At 46.3% G+C, this 19,135-nt stretch overlaps 1 protein-coding gene across 2 annotated transcripts in view; it reads left to right on the top strand.

Moving 5' to 3' along the window:
* Positions 1-19,135, top strand: part of CPNE2 (copine 2) — a 209,703-nt gene that overhangs the window by 112,605 nt on the left and 77,963 nt on the right. For both annotated transcript variants that reach the window (XM_006267367.4, XM_019497720.2), the window contains exons 6-8: positions 11,368-11,451; positions 15,877-15,966; positions 17,367-17,465. In XM_006267367.4, the coding sequence (XP_006267429.1) occupies positions 11,368-11,451; positions 15,877-15,966; positions 17,367-17,465 (273 nt within the window). The remainder of the gene's footprint in view (positions 1-11,367; positions 11,452-15,876; positions 15,967-17,366; positions 17,466-19,135) is intronic.

Raw genomic sequence — 19,135 nt, forward strand, 5'->3', positions numbered from 1 at the left:
CCCTTTTATCAGCTTCTTCATTGGTCTCTGCAAGCTCTCCAGTTTCTATAAATCTCATGATCTCATCAGAACTTCCATTAATAACAGAATAACCTTCAGTTTTCAAATGGTGTTTCAAAATCAAGCTATTATCCAGGTGTATCCTTTATTACACCAATCTAATGATAGTAGATTTGAAGTGGGCAGGGTTGGGCTCTGTTTCTTGGTTTCTACGGTCAGGTGTCATCCAGCCCAAATAGGCACAACTCACAAATATTTTTGGGGGAGTCTGTGTACCATCCAGCAACAGAGAAAAATATTTTGTGATCTTTTCCACATCATCCATCCAGGCTCTGATATACTGTAATAAAATGTGACACATGCCTAGCTTGAGAATTCTTTGACCAACCCCAAACACTTCTAAATGGAGCTGGAAGATGGCTCTGAGTCATCAGCATTTCTTGATGAGACCTGAATCAGTAAATGAGCCTCAGCTGCATTCATGAAGAAGTCTTAAATATCATTACTTTCCTCCAGTGTCCAGAGGGACCTCTTCAGCATTTCTGTGTAACTCAGGAATATGTATTGTAGTATAGGAACTTTTTACCTCTTATCCCTCAGAGACTCCTTGTTGTCCATACAACCCAGGCCATTTATGAAGGGCAGAGATGGGCACTGAGTGTGACTAGCATCTTTCCCCAACATGCCCAGGAAATGCATCTTAAACCAAGAAGGAAAGAATAAACAGAATTGTTAGGTGGAATGCAAAATTGTTCCATTTCCTTCTCCACCCTGTTCACTAAGCCATCTAGACACCCAGTCTTAATCTGGCAAGTGCTTCAATTGTAATAGACTTGTCAGTTTCCATGCTGTGTCATTAAAATGCAAAGTCCTCATCCCAGTGGAAAATGCCTTTTTTGATTAGAATGTGTCTGTGACACTACTGGCTTGGTTTAAGCTTTCCTGGAAGGATAGATTTAGATTTGAGATATTATGAGTCTCTCTGTAAAGCTCCATAGAAAATGATGCCTCCTTTTTCCTGACTCGTTAAAGATTTGGGAGCTTGATTTCATTAAAATGAGAAATAAAATTAAAATGCTTGCCTCCTCCTGAAAATGCCTGTGTGTCTGTGGGTGTTCGTCATTTAAAGCTAGCAATTATTTACTTTGGATACCAGTGCAGGGCGAGTAACCCACAGCAATTTTGCTTCCACATTTGAAAACCAGGTATTGGCCTTGGAAAATGCTACTTTTTTTTTCTTTACTCCCCTGCCACAGGTCATCTGATAGAATGCAGATGTTCGAGAATACTAGTAGAACATGTGTGTGTTGTATCAGTGCGTGTTGCATCACCTGGTAATCTCTAGTCTCTTAGGGTACTGGCACATGTTATGCTTAGCACATTTTATATTTAGATCATAGTAAGCATTAATACAACTTGACATTTGCTAAGAAGTTGCACATTTATGGTTACTATGAACAAGCTCCTGTGTGATGCAGGGGCTGGGACCAGTTCCTGTGAATTTCCAGGTTCCTTCCCACCCCTTGCACCACACGGGAGCTTTAAATTGTTAAGCCCCACTTCCCTTCATACACACAGATAATAAATAGTGGTTTCAGGTCTGTGGACTCGTGCTGTCTCCCATTCCATTGAGCCTCAGGCAGGCTGGCCTAATATGCAAACCGTATGACCCCACCTTATTCCCCAGACTGATGTTAAAATATCCTTGAAAGCCTTTTTCTGTATTTGTAACCAGTGTCTTGAATTCATCTCACTACATTAGTTCTTTTGAACCCACTTTAGATCGTATACAAAGCCAGTGTATACAGGATGGGGACTCTTGGTGGGGACCTGTTAGTTAATAAATGACTATGTCTTTATCTTCACAGTGAGTCTTTATGAATCTTTAATTTTAGACTCTTGGTGTGTCTTTAATTTTAGAGACACAGTGAGTCTTTAAATTTAGATTCTTGGTAAACTGAGATAGATACACACCTGGCCACAACCATTTTCCTTGGAGGAAGAAACTGGTTTTGTGTTTTAGTCTCTTCATTTTCAGCATATTTGTCAGATGGAGTTTTCACTCTATTTTTCAAAGATTGTTCCCTGTGTGGATTTGGAGTCTAGTTTTGCTCAATTCCTGGCCTGTAAACTGGCCTTATTCTTTATTTTCACTTCTGTTCACCCCTTGGAGTCAACATGGTAGTTAGGGAGAGAGTTTCATGCACATCTATAAAATTAACTAGGTTCCACCTGTAGAGTCAAAAGTTCTTCTTGGGGTTTACCTCTTCTGCTTGATTACATAGTGGGTTTGTGCAGGTGACCCTTGGGATAGAATGGATCCTGCTGTAGAATTAGCATAATTTCTCAGCCAGAAAGAGGCCAGTTCTGATTCTGGTTTGTATTTAATGTTAACTGAGATGCACTAGACTGGGACTCAAGTCTGGGTCCAGTTCCCAGGTTTGCCACTGACTCTCTGTTGACATCGACCAAGCCAGTGTGTATCTCAGTATCCCATCCATAATAGGAGGGCATCGAGGGTGAGGCTTTACTCACCAAGGCGTCCCTGGGGGTTACAAGAAATAATGGCCATAAGCTAACAGAGAGCAGATTTAGACTAGACATTAGGAAGAACTTCTTCACAGTTCGAGTGGCCAAGGTCTGGAACGGGCTCCCAAGGGAGGTGGTGCTTTCCGCTACCCTGGGGGTCTTCAAGAGGAGGTTAGATAGGCATCTAGCTGGGGTCATCTAGACCCCCCATCACTCTTTCCTGCCTATGCAGGGGGTCGGACTCGATGATCTATTGAGGTCTCTTCCAACCCTAACATCTATGAATCGATTAGAGTGGATTGAGAATTTTTCTGAAGAAACAGGGTTTGATTGGAAAACGACAGTTTGTCAATATGGAAATGTCTTGGGTAACATGTTTTGGATGAATTTTTGCCAGAACACAGGCAGGTTTCTGACAGGAACTTAACTGGCTTTTCTGTTAACTTACTGGATGGGCCACGAGGGAAGCCCCAGGTTCCATGGGAGCTGCCTAGCAGTTGAGGATCCCCAGGCTGCAAGCTACTGATTTGGAAGCCCTTTTAGCTTCAGCTATTAGAGGGCTTGAAGTCAGCATTCTCCAGTTCTAGGCTTGTTGCCCTGTGGCTGGGGACCCTGAGGGCTGCTTCCAGGAGCCAGGGCACTCAGTTTAGCTTTTGTTTGGACAAAAATCTAATAAAAATGGAATATTTCTCCAGAATAAACTATTTTTGGAATTTCCCTTCTGCAGGAAATTTTGAAAGTTAAGTCTTTAATTTTTTTTCTGAATCTGAATGAAAACGTTTTTTTCCAAACATTGGAATTTTCCCTGGAACTGAACTTCCATGTTCCAGCCAACTCTAGTCAGAACCTTTCCTCTTCCTCTCTCTCACTCTCCGTAGAATCGGTACAGGGACAGACTTTTCCTGTGTATCTTGTATAGTTCCTAGCATACTGAGGCCTCTAGCTCAGGAATGGAATTCACTTCTATCACAACACAAATAGTAATGAGGCACTAGTGATGCTACTGCTTTGAGCCACATGGAAATGCTGAGACAGTCAGGTGGGCTGGCAGTTTGACAAGACCATCTTTTTTCTTTAATTGTAAATTCTGCCTTTGAATCACTGAGACCATAACAATAGAAAGCTAAGATGTGTTCCAGAACGGAACCCTTTGCTAAAATTTAGTTAATTAAGAACTATGATTCAATATTGTAACTTACTTTCTGTATGTTAATACAAAGCCCAGCACTAAGGGGCTCCAACTTGGCCACTGGGGCAGTTGAAACATAAGAATCCAATAATGACAGGACTCGTTTCTGCTTCCCTGCCTGGCACTGAGTAGTGACTTGCAAATTAATGGAGAAATTCTGAGCAATATTCCAGCCATGTCTGGCTGCCAGAGTCTGGCCTAGAGACCGCAGATGACCCATTATGGAACACAGTGGGGATCTGGAAATGAATCCAAAGTCATCTCATTCATTTATCCTAGGTACTGCCCTTTTTTCTTCCTCCAAGCCCACTGCTTATGCTGAGTGGATTTACTAGTTTGCTTATTTCACTATTCCTGGCACTGGAATCCAGTTCTCTGTAAACATACACATAATGTGTGCCTGCACCTGTAAATGCTCTACCTGCGCAGTGTGTGTGTATCGTTTATAAACTGGCAGTCAACCATCAGTCCTTTTATCAAGAGAGTATTTAAGCAGCTGCTGGAAGGAATGACAAACAAGCACTGACTGAAGTCAGCATCGCTCTGAGACTTATGCAGAGGTTTGATCTGTTCACACTTTATTGTTGTGTTTGTTTGTTCTGAGACATATATGCATACATTTTTTTTAGTTTTCTACATGGTTTTTCTAAAAGTGAACTCAGTTGCCTTCCAGACCCAATGTTTTTCACTGCATGCAAAATGTATACCCTCCATTGACACCCGGGAGATTGTTACCATTAGGATTGTGTGTATGTGAAATACCACTTCTCCCTTCATCTCTCTAATCCCATTGTACAATCAAAACTATGTACATTGCATGTTTGAAAAATGTCCTTCTAATGTGAATTTGAACAATTTGCCTTAGCAAAACTTTGGCAAATGTATCCTGTACATAGGCCAGATGTATCCATATTGTTGCGCTATGTAACATAGAACTTAAGCACTTTTACTTGGGCACAATGGCAGGCGAGGAGAGGGGCCTGTAACAGGAAGCCAGGGGGCTCCTGTCATCGTGAGAGAGGGCAGTAGGCTAAGTCCGCTATGTGGAGCTGCAGTGGCAGGAGGAGGCGCTTGGAGAGCTGCATGCAGCTGGTAAGTCTGTCGTGGTGGATGGGAAGAGGGAAGGAAGGGGCGTGGGGGGCCAGATCAAGGCCCCCACACCGAGGGAGGGAGTGGGGCTGGGGCAGGCACTGCCCAGCCGGTCACGGGATGGGGCATGGGACAGAGCTGTGGCTTGTGTGGGAGGGGTGGCTTCTGCTGCTGTGCATGCCCAGGGAGGGCATGGGGGGAGGGGCATGTGCCCCTGGATCTGCACGGGACAGGGTGGGCTGGGGCTGGGGCTAGGGCTAGGGCTAGGGCCAGGGCTGAGCTGGGCTTTTCCTGTCCGGGGTGGGGAGGGCTGGGCTGTGCTCAGGATGGGTGGCAGCAGCACTGGGAAGGAGGATTGGGGGGGCTATAGTGAATTTTGGGGTGGCTGTAGTGTCATCTCCCCCTCCCACTCCATAGCCCCACTCCCAGTGCCTCTGCTGCCCACCCTGAGCTCAGCCTGGCCCAGCCCCTGCCAGGAAAAGCCTGGTGCAGACCCAGCCCGCAGTGGCAGCTGTGATGCCCTGCGCAGATCTGGGGGACTCATGCCTCCCCACCATGCCCTCTCATGATGCATGCAGCAGCGGGAGCCACATTCCCTCCCTGCACCCCAGCCACCCGGATGAGCCGTGGCTCCATCCTGTGCCCACCCCATCCTGCCCTGGCTGGGCAGCTCCTGCCCCTGCCCCAGCCCCACTCCCTCCCTTACCATGGGGCCCTTGATCTGTCCCCCCCACACCTCTTCCACCACAGCAGCTGTCCATGTTGTATTGGAAATTGGATTGTATCAGCCAATACGCCTCCTTAAAAATTGGCTTTTGGTATTGGCCCTAAAAATCTCTATCGGTGCACCCCGAGTTCCAGATTCTGGTGACCCTTTTAGAGAAGAAGTTTTTTCTTATGTCCAGCCTAAATTTACCTTCTATTAGCTTATGCCCATTTGTCCTTGTCCTCCCCTGAGGTACCTTCCTGAAGAGCTGCTCCCCCAGATCCTGATGCTCACCCCGATTATACTTGTAGGCAGCTATCAAGTCACCTCTCAGCCTTCTCTTACTCAGATTGAACTGGCCCAGTTCCCAGAGTATCTCCTCATAGGACCTGTTTTCCGTGCCTCTAATCATATGGGTGGCCCTTCTTTGTACCCTCTCCAGCTTATCCACATCTTTCTTGAAGTGTGGTGCCCAGAACTGGACACAATACTCCAGCTGTGGCCTCACCAATGCTGAATAGAGAGGGAGGCGTATTTTCTTGGATCCTTTGGCAACACATCAGCTAATGAACACCAGTATTCTATTTGTCCTTCTGGCAGCCTCATCACACTGTTGGCTTATGTTCATCTTCCAGTCTATCATGACCCCCAGGTCCTGTTCAGATGCAGTGCCAGCCGGTGGACCACCACCCACTGTGTAGTTATGGTCAAGATTCTTCCTACCCAGATGAAGAACCTCGCACTTCTCCCTGTTAAACCTCATCTGATTCCATTCAGCCCATAAGCCCAGTCTGTCAAGGTCATCCTGGATCTTTACCCTATCCTCTAGTGTGCCCGCATTTCCCCACAGCTTGGTATCATCTGCAAACTTAATCGTTGACCTTTCCACCCCCTCATCCAAGTGATTAATATATTTATTAAAGAGCATGCGAGAGAATGCACCCTAGGCTCACCAGCCTCTGAGGGCAGCCTCCCCTCATTACCTTTGAACATCAAGTCATGGCAGGTGAAGAAGACCCTGGGAGGCTGGAGCAGAAGCCATGCAGAATTAGGGTGGCCACTAGGGGCCACCGCAGTGGTCCTCGGGTGCCATCCTGTTATACCCTGGCTTACCTACAAGTACTCAATGCTACAGCATCCATGGATATACTTAACCCATATGTTCATTTGATCTTCACAATCCAGGTAAAGTAGTTACCTGATTGCTTGCTTGGCTGCAGGAAGAATTAATGAAGCTCTTCACAGATACTTTTCTGACTTGTAAGCTTGCATAGCATGCGACCAAAATGCTGGCTTGCATCCATAGATGCTTCTCAAGCAAATCCCGGGACACCATTCTCCCCTTGTACTCGGCCTTAGTGAGGTCACAGCTGGAGTACTGCGTCCAGTTTTGGGCTCCACAATTCAAAAAGGATGTGGAGAAGCTTGAGAGAGTCCAGAGAAGAGCCACATGCATGATCAGAGGTCAGGGAAGCAGACCCTACGATGACAGGCTGAGAGGCCTGGGGCTCTTTAGCCTGGAAAAGCACAGGCTCAGGGGTGATCTGATGGCCACCTATAAGTTTATCAGGGGTGACCACCAGTATCTGGGGGAACGTTTGTTCACCAGAGCGCCCCAAGGGATGATGACTAGGTCGAATGGTCGTAAACTACTGCAAGACCGTTTCAGGCTGGACATAAGGAAGAATTTCTTTACTGTCCGAGCCCCCAAGGTCTGGAACAGCCTGCCACCGGAGGTGGTTCAAGCGCCTACATTGAACACCTTCAAGAGCAAACTGGATGCTTATCTTGCTGGGATCCTATGACCCCAGCTGACTTCCTGCCCTTTGGGCAGAGGGGGCTGGACTCGATGATCTTCCGAGGTCCCTTCCAGCCCTAATGTCTATGAAATCTATGAAATAGAACTGTGGCATCAATTTCTGAGTTCCTTCAGTAAAACAGAACCCCCTCACCCTCTATTTCTGTCTCCCATCCAATTTATTTTGAAAATGTAGGACTTTGACTTCACTAGGACAGATTATGTTGTTCTTAGTTAGTGCAGTATCATCCAACAATAGACAGTGTATCACCAGGTTGTGCCATCAAAAGATCACATGGGTGACGGTTTATTCCAGGCTCTGGTATTGACTCTCTAAGTCACGTCACTGCTCTCTGCTTCAGTTTCTTTAATCTATAAAAGGCATACTAGGATTTATTCTCCCCGTCCCCTTCCTTGCCCCCGCAACCTCTGTACGGAGTCGCTTGAGCTTTCTAGATGAAAAGCAATCTAGAAGAGCTAAGTCATTCTCCCTGGAATGCCCACTCATAACTACCACCAACATTATCAGTACAGGAATTCAAAACATAGGTTTGATGCAGAAAACTCCTAAAGCATGTTACAAATTAGTACATGTAGGCATCACTTAGTCACCATTGAACTGAAGTCACCTTCAGACCCGAAGGCAACCGCTGCTGAAGAGCACCTAGCAGCAAGATACTGTCAGCTTGATATGACATTCTTCTCTGCTCATAGTTTCATAGTAGCTAGGGTCAGGAGGGACCTGAACAGATCATCTAGCCTGACCCCCTGCCACAGGCAGGAATGAATGCTGGGTTCACAAGACCCCAGACAGGTGATCGTCCAACCTCCTCTTGAATTTGCCCAAGGTAGGGGCGAGGACCACTTCCCTGGGAAGCTGGTTCCAGATTCTGGCCACCCTAACTGTAAAATATTGCCTTCTGATCTCTAACCTAAACCTATTCTCCATCACCTTATGGATGATCATCCATTGTTCCTCATCACCCCAGGTGGAGCTGAAGAGAAAAGGGCTCTACCTAATTGCTGTTGATCTCCCCTGATGAGTTTGTAGGCAGCCACCAGGTCCCCCCTCAGCCTCCTCTTGCAGAGGCTGAACAGGTTCAGGTCCCTCAGTCTCTCCTTGTAGGCCCTGTCCTGCTGCCCTCTCACCATGTGGGTGGCTCTCCTCTGAACCCTCTCCAGACTGGCCACATCCCTTTTGAACTGTGGCACTCAGTACTGGACGCAGTACTCCAACTGTGGCCTGACCAATGTCGCACAGAGGGGGACTATCACCTCTCTGGACTGGCTTGAGATGCACCTTTGGATGCATGACAAGGTATGGCTGGCCTTGCTGGCTGCAGTCTGGCATTGGCGGCTCATGTTCATCTTGGAGTCAATAATGACTCCCAAGATCCCTTTCTGACTCTGTGCTTTCAAGAGGGGAACTCCCCAGCCTGTATGTGTGCTGTGGATTCCTTCTCCCAAGGTGCAGCACCCTGCATTTGTCTACGTTGAACCCCATCCTTTTCTCATCTGCCCACTTTTGAAGTCTGTCTAAATCTAGTTGCAGCCTCTCTCTCCCTTCAAGTGTGTCCACCTCACCCCATACCTTAGTGTCATCAGCAAACTTGGACAGCGTGCTTTCGACCCCCTCGTCCAAGTCGCTGATGAAGATGTTAAACAGTGTCGGCCCGAGGACCGAGCCCTGGGGTACCCCACTGCTCACATCTCACCAGGTTGAGTACAACCCATCCACCACTACTCTCTGGGTGCTCCCCATCAGCCAATTTTTGACCCATCCGACTGTGCAGGCATCAATGCCACAGTCGTGTAATTTATTGATGAGGATGGGGTGAGAGACAGTGTCAAAGGCCTTCTTGAAGTCTAGAAAGACTACGTCCACGGCGACACCATCATCCAAGGATTTAGTTACTTGATCATAAAAGGTGGTCAAGGACCTGCAGTCCCCTCACCAGGTCATCCCCCATGGCCGGGACCAGGTCCAGCAAGGCGTTACCCCTAGTGGGTTTGTGCACTTCCTAGATAAGGTGAAGGTCCTGTAATACAGCCAGGAACCTACGTGAGCGGTCAGACCTGGCTGTCGGCTCCTCCCAGCAGATGTCTGGGTAGTTTAGGTCACCCATGACAATAACATCCCTTGACCTAACCGCCTCCATAAGGTGACTGGAGAAGTCCTGGTCCAGCTCTTCCCCCTGGTTGGGTGGTCTATAGTCACCTTCAGACCTTCAGTCACTTACCCACCGTAAGGTCCCTTTCGCTATGCCCCCCTTGTAATTTGTCCCATAGTGCCTCTGCCTGACCGTCCTCTATCCTGAAGCTAATCCTTGATGATGTGAGGCGCTCTTTGACATAGAGCACAAGCCCCACCACATTTCGTCTCTGTCCTGTCTCTTCTATATAAGGTGTATTCCCGAATGCTCACCGCCCAGTCATAGACAGGGTCCCACCAGGTTTCTGTAAGCCCTACTAAGTCTGGGTTCTTACTCGCAATCAGGAGGCACAGTTTCTTCTGGTTATTCCCCATGCTACGAGCATTACTGAAGAGGCACCTGAGGCCTCCTGAGGGTGCATGTGCCTCCCTCTGACTCCCAGGACAGTTGTGGCCCCCTGCTCCCCAGACGTTGTTGCTTACCTGGGCTTCCCTTCCTCTTGTCACCCTGCATGCTGGTGAAGCATCCTCTTCACTCAAAGCGACCCCTTCCCTCAGTGAAGCTAGTTTGAAGCCCGCTGTATGAGATCAGCAAACCTAGAGGAAAAGACACGTCTGCCCTGAGGGGAGAGGTGAAGTCCATCCCACCCCAGCATGCCCTCCTTACAAAAACATGGGTCATTATCAAAAAACCCAAAGCCTGCCTCGTGGCACCAGCTCCGAAGCTGACCGTTAACCATGTCAATGCAGGCCTCATGACGCCTACCCCATCCACTTACCAGGAGAATGGAGGAAAATACCACCTAGGCTCCCGTCTTCTTCAGTTGGTGTCCCAGGGCCTTGTAGTCCTCCATGATTTTATCCGGCTTGCCCTTAGATGCATCATTTGTACCCACGTGGACCACAACCAGTGGGTAGTAGTCAGAGGGCTTGTTGATTTTAGGGTTGGTCTCTGTGATGTTGCGAATCCTTGCTCTGGGCATGCAGCAGACCTGCCGTGACCAGGGCTCCGAGTGACAGATTGGACCATCGGTTCCCCTCAGGATGGAGTCTCCGATGACCAGAACTTTGCATCTCCTTCTCAGGCTGTGCCTTTTCTGAGCTGGTGATGTAGGTCGAGCAGCTTCAATTTCTCTGGGGACCTGTTCTTCTGTCTCCTCCTCAAATTTCTGTTACTTTGGGCAGTGTAATTACTGAAATGGCAGACTGACCAGGACACAGCGGCAGATTCCCTGGCTCACTTCCATTTCTTAAATAACAGAATCTTTATTAGGATATAATCTAAACACAGAGCTGTGCTAGCATTTAGCTAGAATGGGGTTTAACATTCATTTAGTAAAATTGGTGTATGAAAGCCTGGAAATTGTATTTTTAAACCTGTCTTACCAATTCAGCTTCCTTTTGTAAATGCAGGCAGCCAAAGCAAACTGATGTAGATAAGGCCACACCTCCGTAGACAGCCTCTATAAGTTTACAGGCATGGTTGGCATTTTTTTCTGCTACTACTGTAATTATTTTAACAGGTGTTTTACTACTGACTTGAAAATGAACAGAGTCAGCCATTGTTAAGATTCTTTTTTAAGTATACTCAGATAAAAAATAAATTCTTGGACTATGAGGCTGGTCTTTTTCTACTAATAATCACTTTTTCGGTATTTGGTACTAAACTTACCAGTTGCTGTTGCAAAGTTTGCTCTTAGATAGATACATAATGCCATTTGTTGCTAGTAATAACCAGTTCAATTCTCTGTGTGACTGAATTTGTAGACAGGGGAGAATATAACCAGAATGATAGTCCTTCAACTTATAGTACAAGACTGGCATTTCTCTTCTATAGACTGTCTCTTGCTTGGCCATTACACAGTTGATTGGAAATTATGTAACCCATGTTGTGTCTTACACAGGATCTGTTTGGAAAGTCTGATCCATTTTTAGAGTTTTATAAGCCAGGCGATGATGGAAAATGGATGCTGGTCCATAGAACGGAGGTGAGTAGGACTTATTTGGGTTATTAGAGTAGCACACATCTTTAATCAGTTCTTACCTTTTTGTCTGTAGCCTTTTTTTTTTTTTTTTTTTTTTAATGGATTAATGGACTAGATGCGATATAACAGATGGGGCCAATAGTGAAATGCCATGATCAGCTCTAGTCTGACTTGAAAAGTAGGAAATTTGGTGGTGGCCAGATTTGCAAGAAGTGAGTGAAATTCTCACAGCTCCTAATATGCTAACGACATATAGCCTTTTGAAAAATCTGAGGAGGGAATGCCTTGGGACCTTAATATTTAACTTCCTCCAACTGAGACCTTGGCCAACAATTTGGATGCAGGAGGGTGAGGAGCCCTGATTAGAGAGGAGATCATCTTGGAATTTTTGTGTGGGGTGGCCATACATCCTGTTTTCACTAGGACAGCTCTGTTCCAAACACCTGCCCCAGGCATTCTATTAGATTGGTTAGATTAATGCTTTTGTTCTTTTTTCGGGGGAAGTGCAGGACACTTGCTTAAAATGGGACTGTCTTGGTGAAAATGGTACTGTTGCATCCCTCCCAAACTCCTCCCAAGCCCTAACTGAGACTGGATGTTGGAGATGGCTGAGCATAGCGGACAGTGAGGAGGGAGCAGAGTGTCCCTTTTTGACACTCTAGAAATATGGTCACGCTAAGTTTTTAGAAGCAACAAATCATAGTATTAGGGAAAATGAGGATTGGAAGGGAGCTCAGGAAGTCATCTAGTCCAACCCCCTGCTCAAGGACCATCTCCAACTAGATCACCCCAGCCAAGGCTTTGTCTAGCCAGGTCTTAAAAATCTTCAAGAGTGGAGAATCCACCTCTCTGGTGGTTCAGAGCTACTAGAGAAGAGCACTGGACTAAGGAGTTCACTAGATTTCTGGTTTGTATTGCACTTGGTCACAGAAAAAGTTAGTGACCTTGGGCAATGCAGTGTGCTTCCTTTCTGGGTACCACAATTTCCATAGCTATAAATGAGGATCAGGCTTTCTGTTTTACAGCTTTATTGCAAGGTTGTTTGTACAGCTGTTGATATCCAGTTATAAAGCACTATGAATGTGAAATGTTTGAGGCTTAATCCTCTGCTTGTATTAATTGACATAGTTTGAAAGAATTCATGGGAGCTACCTTGATTTTACGCCAGCTCTTATGCATTGGCTTACAGGTTTAGTTTAGCTTTCCTGGCTCAGATGAAGTGAAGGGTTGTTTTGTTGTCTTTCCATGCAAAGAGCAAACAGCAGAGAGGCTGTGGGAGAAGCACATTAGCCCTTTCTGTGTTGAATGATTCAAAGCAAGCTGAGTAGCTAACTGTCTCACTCTCTTTGAGTCTGGAATGTGATAAGAAGGTAGCAGATGAAAGCTCTGACTGGTAGTGAGGCATGTTTTCTTAGCATGGGTGCACCTGTAAGCCACAGTGGTGCTGAACTGGGTTGTCATCTCTGGCAAATGACTATAAGGATGTTTGTAGAGGTGCTCTGGACTCTCTTCTCAGCTTTGCTGTTCAGCATGGTTGTTGCTAGACTTTGGGAGAGGAGAAGAAACATACCAATATCTTTTCAAAGTCAGGCTCCCTTCAACCCCCACCCCTTTCAAAGCTTATTTAAAAGGAAATAGCTTCTGTTTGCACACAGCCCTAGCCAGTTAGCAAGGATGGGGAAGTGTGATGGTTAAACCATGGTTTCAGTGTAACAATAGCCCTGAAAAGAAGAGCATCAGGCAGCAGTGAGTATCACATAGCTCCACTTCTGAGGTTTAATTAAGGATCCTATTGTTCCAGGTTAGTCCTTTCAGGTGGCATCACTTACTTGGTTTTCTTTCCTTATGTTCAGATGAGCAATTAGGTCCTGACTCGGCCAAATGTTTAAACACATTCTTGTCCCAAAGACTTCCTCTGGTGGTGTAGGTTCTCAGTGCTTCTGACAAACGTGTCCAGTCAGGTATGTGAAATCCAATGCCACTTTTGAAAATTTTGGCCACAGCCTTAAAACTAAAGGGTAAAATAATCCAGCTGATTCCTCTGACCAGTTGGGCCATTGATTTTATATTTCTTTTATGTATAAAAGCATTTCAATCCCCAGGACTGTCTGTTTTGACCAAAAACTGACTTTAGCACATTCCTATTTGCTTTTAGTTTGTTCTGTTTGATTTGCTGTTGGCTGCCTGACAGTGTTGATTCATGATCTGCTGTGGGTGTTCCTGGAAAATATAACTCCAGATAAAATATGCAGATGGGGAATTTTTTAAAATTTCTTTAAATGATGGGGAATTGGGGGATAGGGAGAGGGGATTTCTCTTAACTTCGAGAAGCTTAAATAACTTCTTATTTCCTAGCCCTGAAAAATAAATTGCTCAAATGACTCCTGAATGGGAAGAGTATCCAGACATTGTGGTACCCACAATAAAGTGATTGCTAGCTCCTATGAGCTGTGGGTTTGGCATGTGACTATAACTGGCTATTAGTCAGAGGCCACTATTTATCGTACAGTAACAGAGATGTCTGGTGAGGAAAGATAATGATCTCGTTAGGGCTTCAAAATAATGTGTGAACCTTCAGCTGGATGATATATAATGAAATGAGCATGGATCCTATTAAAGATACCCACCCCAAGGACTTGGGGCACAGACAGAAATTACATTTGTTGCACGGTCAGCCTCCTGAAAGTGCTCTGCAGCTGTGCCGTGACACACATGCACAGCTGCAGAGTGCTCTTAAAAGTGGCCAATTACATGACTGATGAGAGATCAGATGAAGGCACTCCACTTTTGGAGCACCTTAGGGAACTTCTGTTTCCTAGGGTCAGTCTGTCCTGTGATCAGGGCTGGGCAGTCCACCCCACCCCAGGTAATGTCTACAGGAAGAGAGGGGGGAGAAGGGATGGGGAGTATGCTGCAGGCTGGGGTTTACCTGGCTGGAGCTGCGCAGGGGGTGGTGCTGTTGGATTGGAGCCCACCCTTCTTGTGGCTACCCTCCAGCTCTGGCTGGGCAAACCCCAGCCTGCAGCACATTCCTTCTATTTTCCCCCCTCCTTTCCTGCAGAAGGCATTGGAGCTGGAGGGGTGGTGGGGGGAGAGGCTGCAGGCAGGTGATTGGCTCCAAAGTGGAGCTCAATTTCCCTTACCCTGGCCCCTCTCTTTCTGTGTAAAGCTCCATGAGATAGAGGGGGGGCCTGCACGTCTGTCAGAGCCCTTAGTGTCTGGCAACATATGGATACCATGCAGTTTGCATCTTCAGCTTGTGTGAGTCGATCCCTTTTACTGATCTTCCCAGCCCACTGTAGGAGGTGTTTACAGATTCTTTAACAAATGTTATTTTAAAATGATTTTTTCCTCTGTTCTCCAGCAAGAGACTGTCTGTAGTGCCCATATCTAACAGGGGTCCCAACCCCTCTTACTGAAAATGGGGCTAGGCAGCAGAACTAGAAAGCCACAGAACCCTATATGGTAAACAACAGGCAGCTAATTATGTAATGATTGTAACAGAATCAAGGGCACCGCTGATGAGGCCATTGGAAAACATCTGTAGTCTGCTGAGAGAACCAGGTGACCAGAAGAGGAAAACTGTATAAGTCTGGCTCCTGGGATGGTGCCTCAGATTGGTTCCTGCTAGGCTCAGAGAAGGAGCTCTGCAGAGCCAGGAGAGAAGGAAGTATTGAAGGGCATCTCACACAGAACTTTAGCTCAAGATTTTGCTAAAGCTCATAGCATACTCTTGAACAAGGATATATACATTAGAATCACTGTCTGGTTGCCTTTGGCGTTGCCATTTTGATCTGACTTCCTTTTTTCCTTTTTATCCTGCTTTAAAAATAGATCTATATTTGGTACCATCTTTGCTGCTCAATGATGATTAATAGCTTGAAAGGCAACCGGTTTCCCTCCTGCAACCGGTCTTCTGCTGCTCACCTTTGAACTCCAGGATTCACATTTAAAGCTACCCAAATTCTCAGATATAAACAGGCACCCCTCTGTCTATAAGCATGTGTCTGTGCACATATGAACTGTACCTAGAAACTGTTTGCATTTGCTTGATGCACTGGATTTGTACCAAAGAATCAGATTCACTCAGTAAATGTCAAGCTGATTAAGTCACCTAAATAAAAATGATGAACTAAGCCAATTGTACTTACTGTGGCTGGAGCAATGAAAATTATACATGAGTGAGATTTATTTGAGGTCCTTATGCCTGCTCTCTGGTCTGAAGTCCCACAGTTGCATGTTCTTGATGGTTCAAATCCTCAGCTGATATAGACTGATGAAGCTCTGCTAATTTTCAGTAGAACTATGCCAGCCCAGACCACCTCAGATTCTGGGCCTGTGCATCTATTTGAAACAAGGCTTTAGCTTTCGCATTGTTTGGCACTTACTGCTCATGTTCTCCTAATGTAACCATTTTCTGCTCTGCAGGTGATTAAATACACGTTGGATCCAGTGTGGAAGCCGTTCACTCTGCCTTTAGTGTCACTGTGTGATGGAGATATAGAGAAGCTGATAAAGGTGACTGCATTAAAAATGGCATTGCTTCAACCTTCGTTTTGTTGCTCTGAATTCTTGTTGCAGCATGGAAAATAGATTCTGACTGTTGAGGGGAAGAGGCTGAAACCAACACAGAGCCAAGACAACTGAGATGCAGCTCTCAAGTCTCAAACCTGTGCTAGTTGGGACCAGTCCCTTTTTGTTCTCACTGCCAAAGCAGCTGCCTGCAGCTGCTGAACACATCTTATCTGGAAAATATAAAGAACTTCAGAGAAGTTCCATTATATAGCATCATATTGACATCCGCATAGGTCATCAGTCAAGTTAGAACCTTTAGATCCACTCCAGAGACACCCCACTCCCTCTCCAGTTAGAACTAATGGAGTAACAGCAGTAAGATGTTGTTGTCCTCTGGGCATTCGCATTAGAGAGGAATGACACATGCTGCTGGTAGGTTTCACAGATATTTGCTAACAGAAGAGGACTGATGAGACCCAGGAATTGTGGGTACCATTCCAGGCATGGACAGGAGCGTTTTCAGAGACAGTCTCTTCTGTCCGTGTCTTGTTCACCAAAATGGCATAATGGTTGCGGTTAAGCACTTCCCAAGAAGTCTGGCCTCAGCTGGATGTGAAAATTTTCAGCCAGCTGGGTAGTCTGGCAAAGCTTATTGCTACTGAACCCAGGGTCTTAAGATGGCCTGGCACCTTCCTTTTCAAGTGGTGATGCTGCTGGCCCTGACTACAATAAATATGGCCTTTTCCATTAGGGTAAGCAGTGTTTGAAAGCAAATACCCTCTCCAGTTGATTCACAGAAAAAATATTAAGACAAACTAACTAAAAAGAAAAAATCTCCCTAAGCATAGTACTTTCACTCAGGAGATCAAAGGTCTATCATTCCTGAGCCCAGTGCTCCCCATTGTGTTAGCAGCTGCCTTCAACTTTCCTGCTGTTGCCAATGGTGATAGCAACAGTAGGCACATGAGGCAGACAGGTGGCTGGTAGAGTTAGCCACCATCTCACCTCAGTGTGTTACGAGTTAGATGGGATGCTGCTGATTAAAGCCATTGCCAGTGCTCTCTGTTACTTCCAAGAGTAGGAGATTTATTAATATTGAGAGAGCCCAGAGGAGAGAGCAGTGAACATCCCTCTAGAGACCCCTGCTTTTGCAGTCACTGTATAGAGTGATGTTGATCTGTTTCAAAGAATTTTGCTTGACCCTCATTGCATAAAGGACAGTTGGCTGTGGTTTGACCTTCAGGAAGCACTGGCAAGGAATGCCAAAAAAATGGGATGCACCTGGAAGGTTTCCCTTGGCTAAATGAAAGCTGAACAAAATATAAATGTGGCCTTTCTAACCACTAGCTGTAGTGGCCTATGCGTGATGTGTAAGAATGCCCCCTTCCTTTTCTCTTCCCTAGGTCATGTGCTATGACTATGATAGTGATGGGGGACATGACTTCATTGGGGAGTTCCAGACCTCGGTAGGGAAGATGTGTGAAGCCCAAGATGCCTTTCCAGTAAGTACCGAAATGTGATATTTGACTTCTAGAAGAAAAAAGAGGAAGGAGAAATAAAGGACAAATTACTTCCTGTGGCTGCTATTTTCAGGAATGGCTCTTTCCATGGGTGACTGACTTTCAGGGTGCCCACTCTGAGATTCCTTAAAGCTTGAGTCTGAATGCTGGACTATCCTTTTTGAATAAAGATCTTTTAAGAAGTGTGAAGTTGAAAACCCCAAAACTTAGGCACCCAGAATCATGAGTACTGAAAATATCAGCCAGTATAGTCAGCTGCTTCTCTAACCTTCTCCTGTCCTCCTTTCGAAGTCTGTTGCTGTTGAATGTGCTCTGTGATTCAGAGGAGTCCCACTGCTCTTGTGTCTCCATGGACACATGTGCTCGAACAGTGATATTCTGATGGGACTCTGTTTTGCTCTTCCAGTTTGTTGCAACCTGACACTGAGATGTCATGCTAGCCCCATAAACGTTTGGGGTGGGGGTGGGGGTCTTTTTTTTTAGTTGTGGAACTGTCCGGATAAAAAGTTGAGCTAGTGGACTGTGTAAAATCTCTTCTTATGCTGTTATGGGTCAAGGCAGTAAAGGTCTGTTACAAAGTACAATCCCTTCAGTGGCTTTTGTGGTGTTCTTTATTTTTATTGCAGCTGTGTCTAGAAACCAAAGAAGGCAACTGTACATGCATGTAGTCAGAGACTGTGACTGCCCCAGAGAGCTTGCAGTGTAAATGGACAAGACCAGAGGTTGGCAGCCTTTATAAATGGCAGGCTGCGGCTTGCAACCTGGTTACTGCCACAGCCTTCCTGTCTTCTGCTGCTGCCCCAGTACTCCCTGTTTGCTTCTGAGTTGCCCCCACTGTTGCCACCAAGTGCTACAGATTCCCATAACTAACAGTCATGCTGAGGTGCAAATCTGACAGTGAGAGAAAAGAGTAGGTAGAGCTTAATGTCAGCAGAGGCTGTGTGGATGAGAAGTGGAGCACAGCACAGGAATGCATTGGGACAAATGGCATGCATCAGGCAGAATGACCTTGAGGGTACCTTCTCTGAATCCCCCACTGCTGCATTTCACCTCCCCCTCTTCCCCCCCCCCCGCAGGTCAAGTCTGGATACTTTGTGGGCCATAGCTTGCCAACCCCTGGACAAAACAAAGGGTGAGGAGATGGAAGCCGTTTGTCCAGGTGGGAGAACTGAGGGACAAAGAGAGACAGACAGACAAACTAAGTGACTTGCCCAAGGTCAGGCAGGAAATCTGTGGAAAAGGTAACTGAAGCTAGGTCTTCCTGACGCCCCCCTATTCTCCGCCCCCCCCCCCCCCCCCCCCCCCCGGTAAACCACCTTTCTTCCCTGACTCCATCCCAGAGGCATGTTAATGAACTGGTTGTAAACTGTAGCCATGTTCACCCTGATATGTAACTGGTGCCTCCTTTTCCCAGGCCTGGGGAGTGGCGAAGCTTTTGTGTGTAAATACCTCGACAGGCACTGTGTGTGGGACTGTACTAGGCATTATGGGAAGTGACCGATCCTTGTTGCTTCCCCTGGTGTGGCTTGTTGATCTTTAACCATTTGGCCCACATGTTCCCGGTGCCCCTAGGAGTGCTATTGGCATAGGGAAGAGAGAAGACCTGTATTAGGGATGTTCAGGAGGGGGTGGCTTGCCTTGTTCACCCTGTT

Source organism: Alligator mississippiensis, chromosome 10 (assembly GCF_030867095.1).
Source record: "Alligator mississippiensis isolate rAllMis1 chromosome 10, rAllMis1, whole genome shotgun sequence".
Classification (NCBI taxonomy): domain Eukaryota; kingdom Metazoa; phylum Chordata; order Crocodylia; family Alligatoridae; genus Alligator; species Alligator mississippiensis.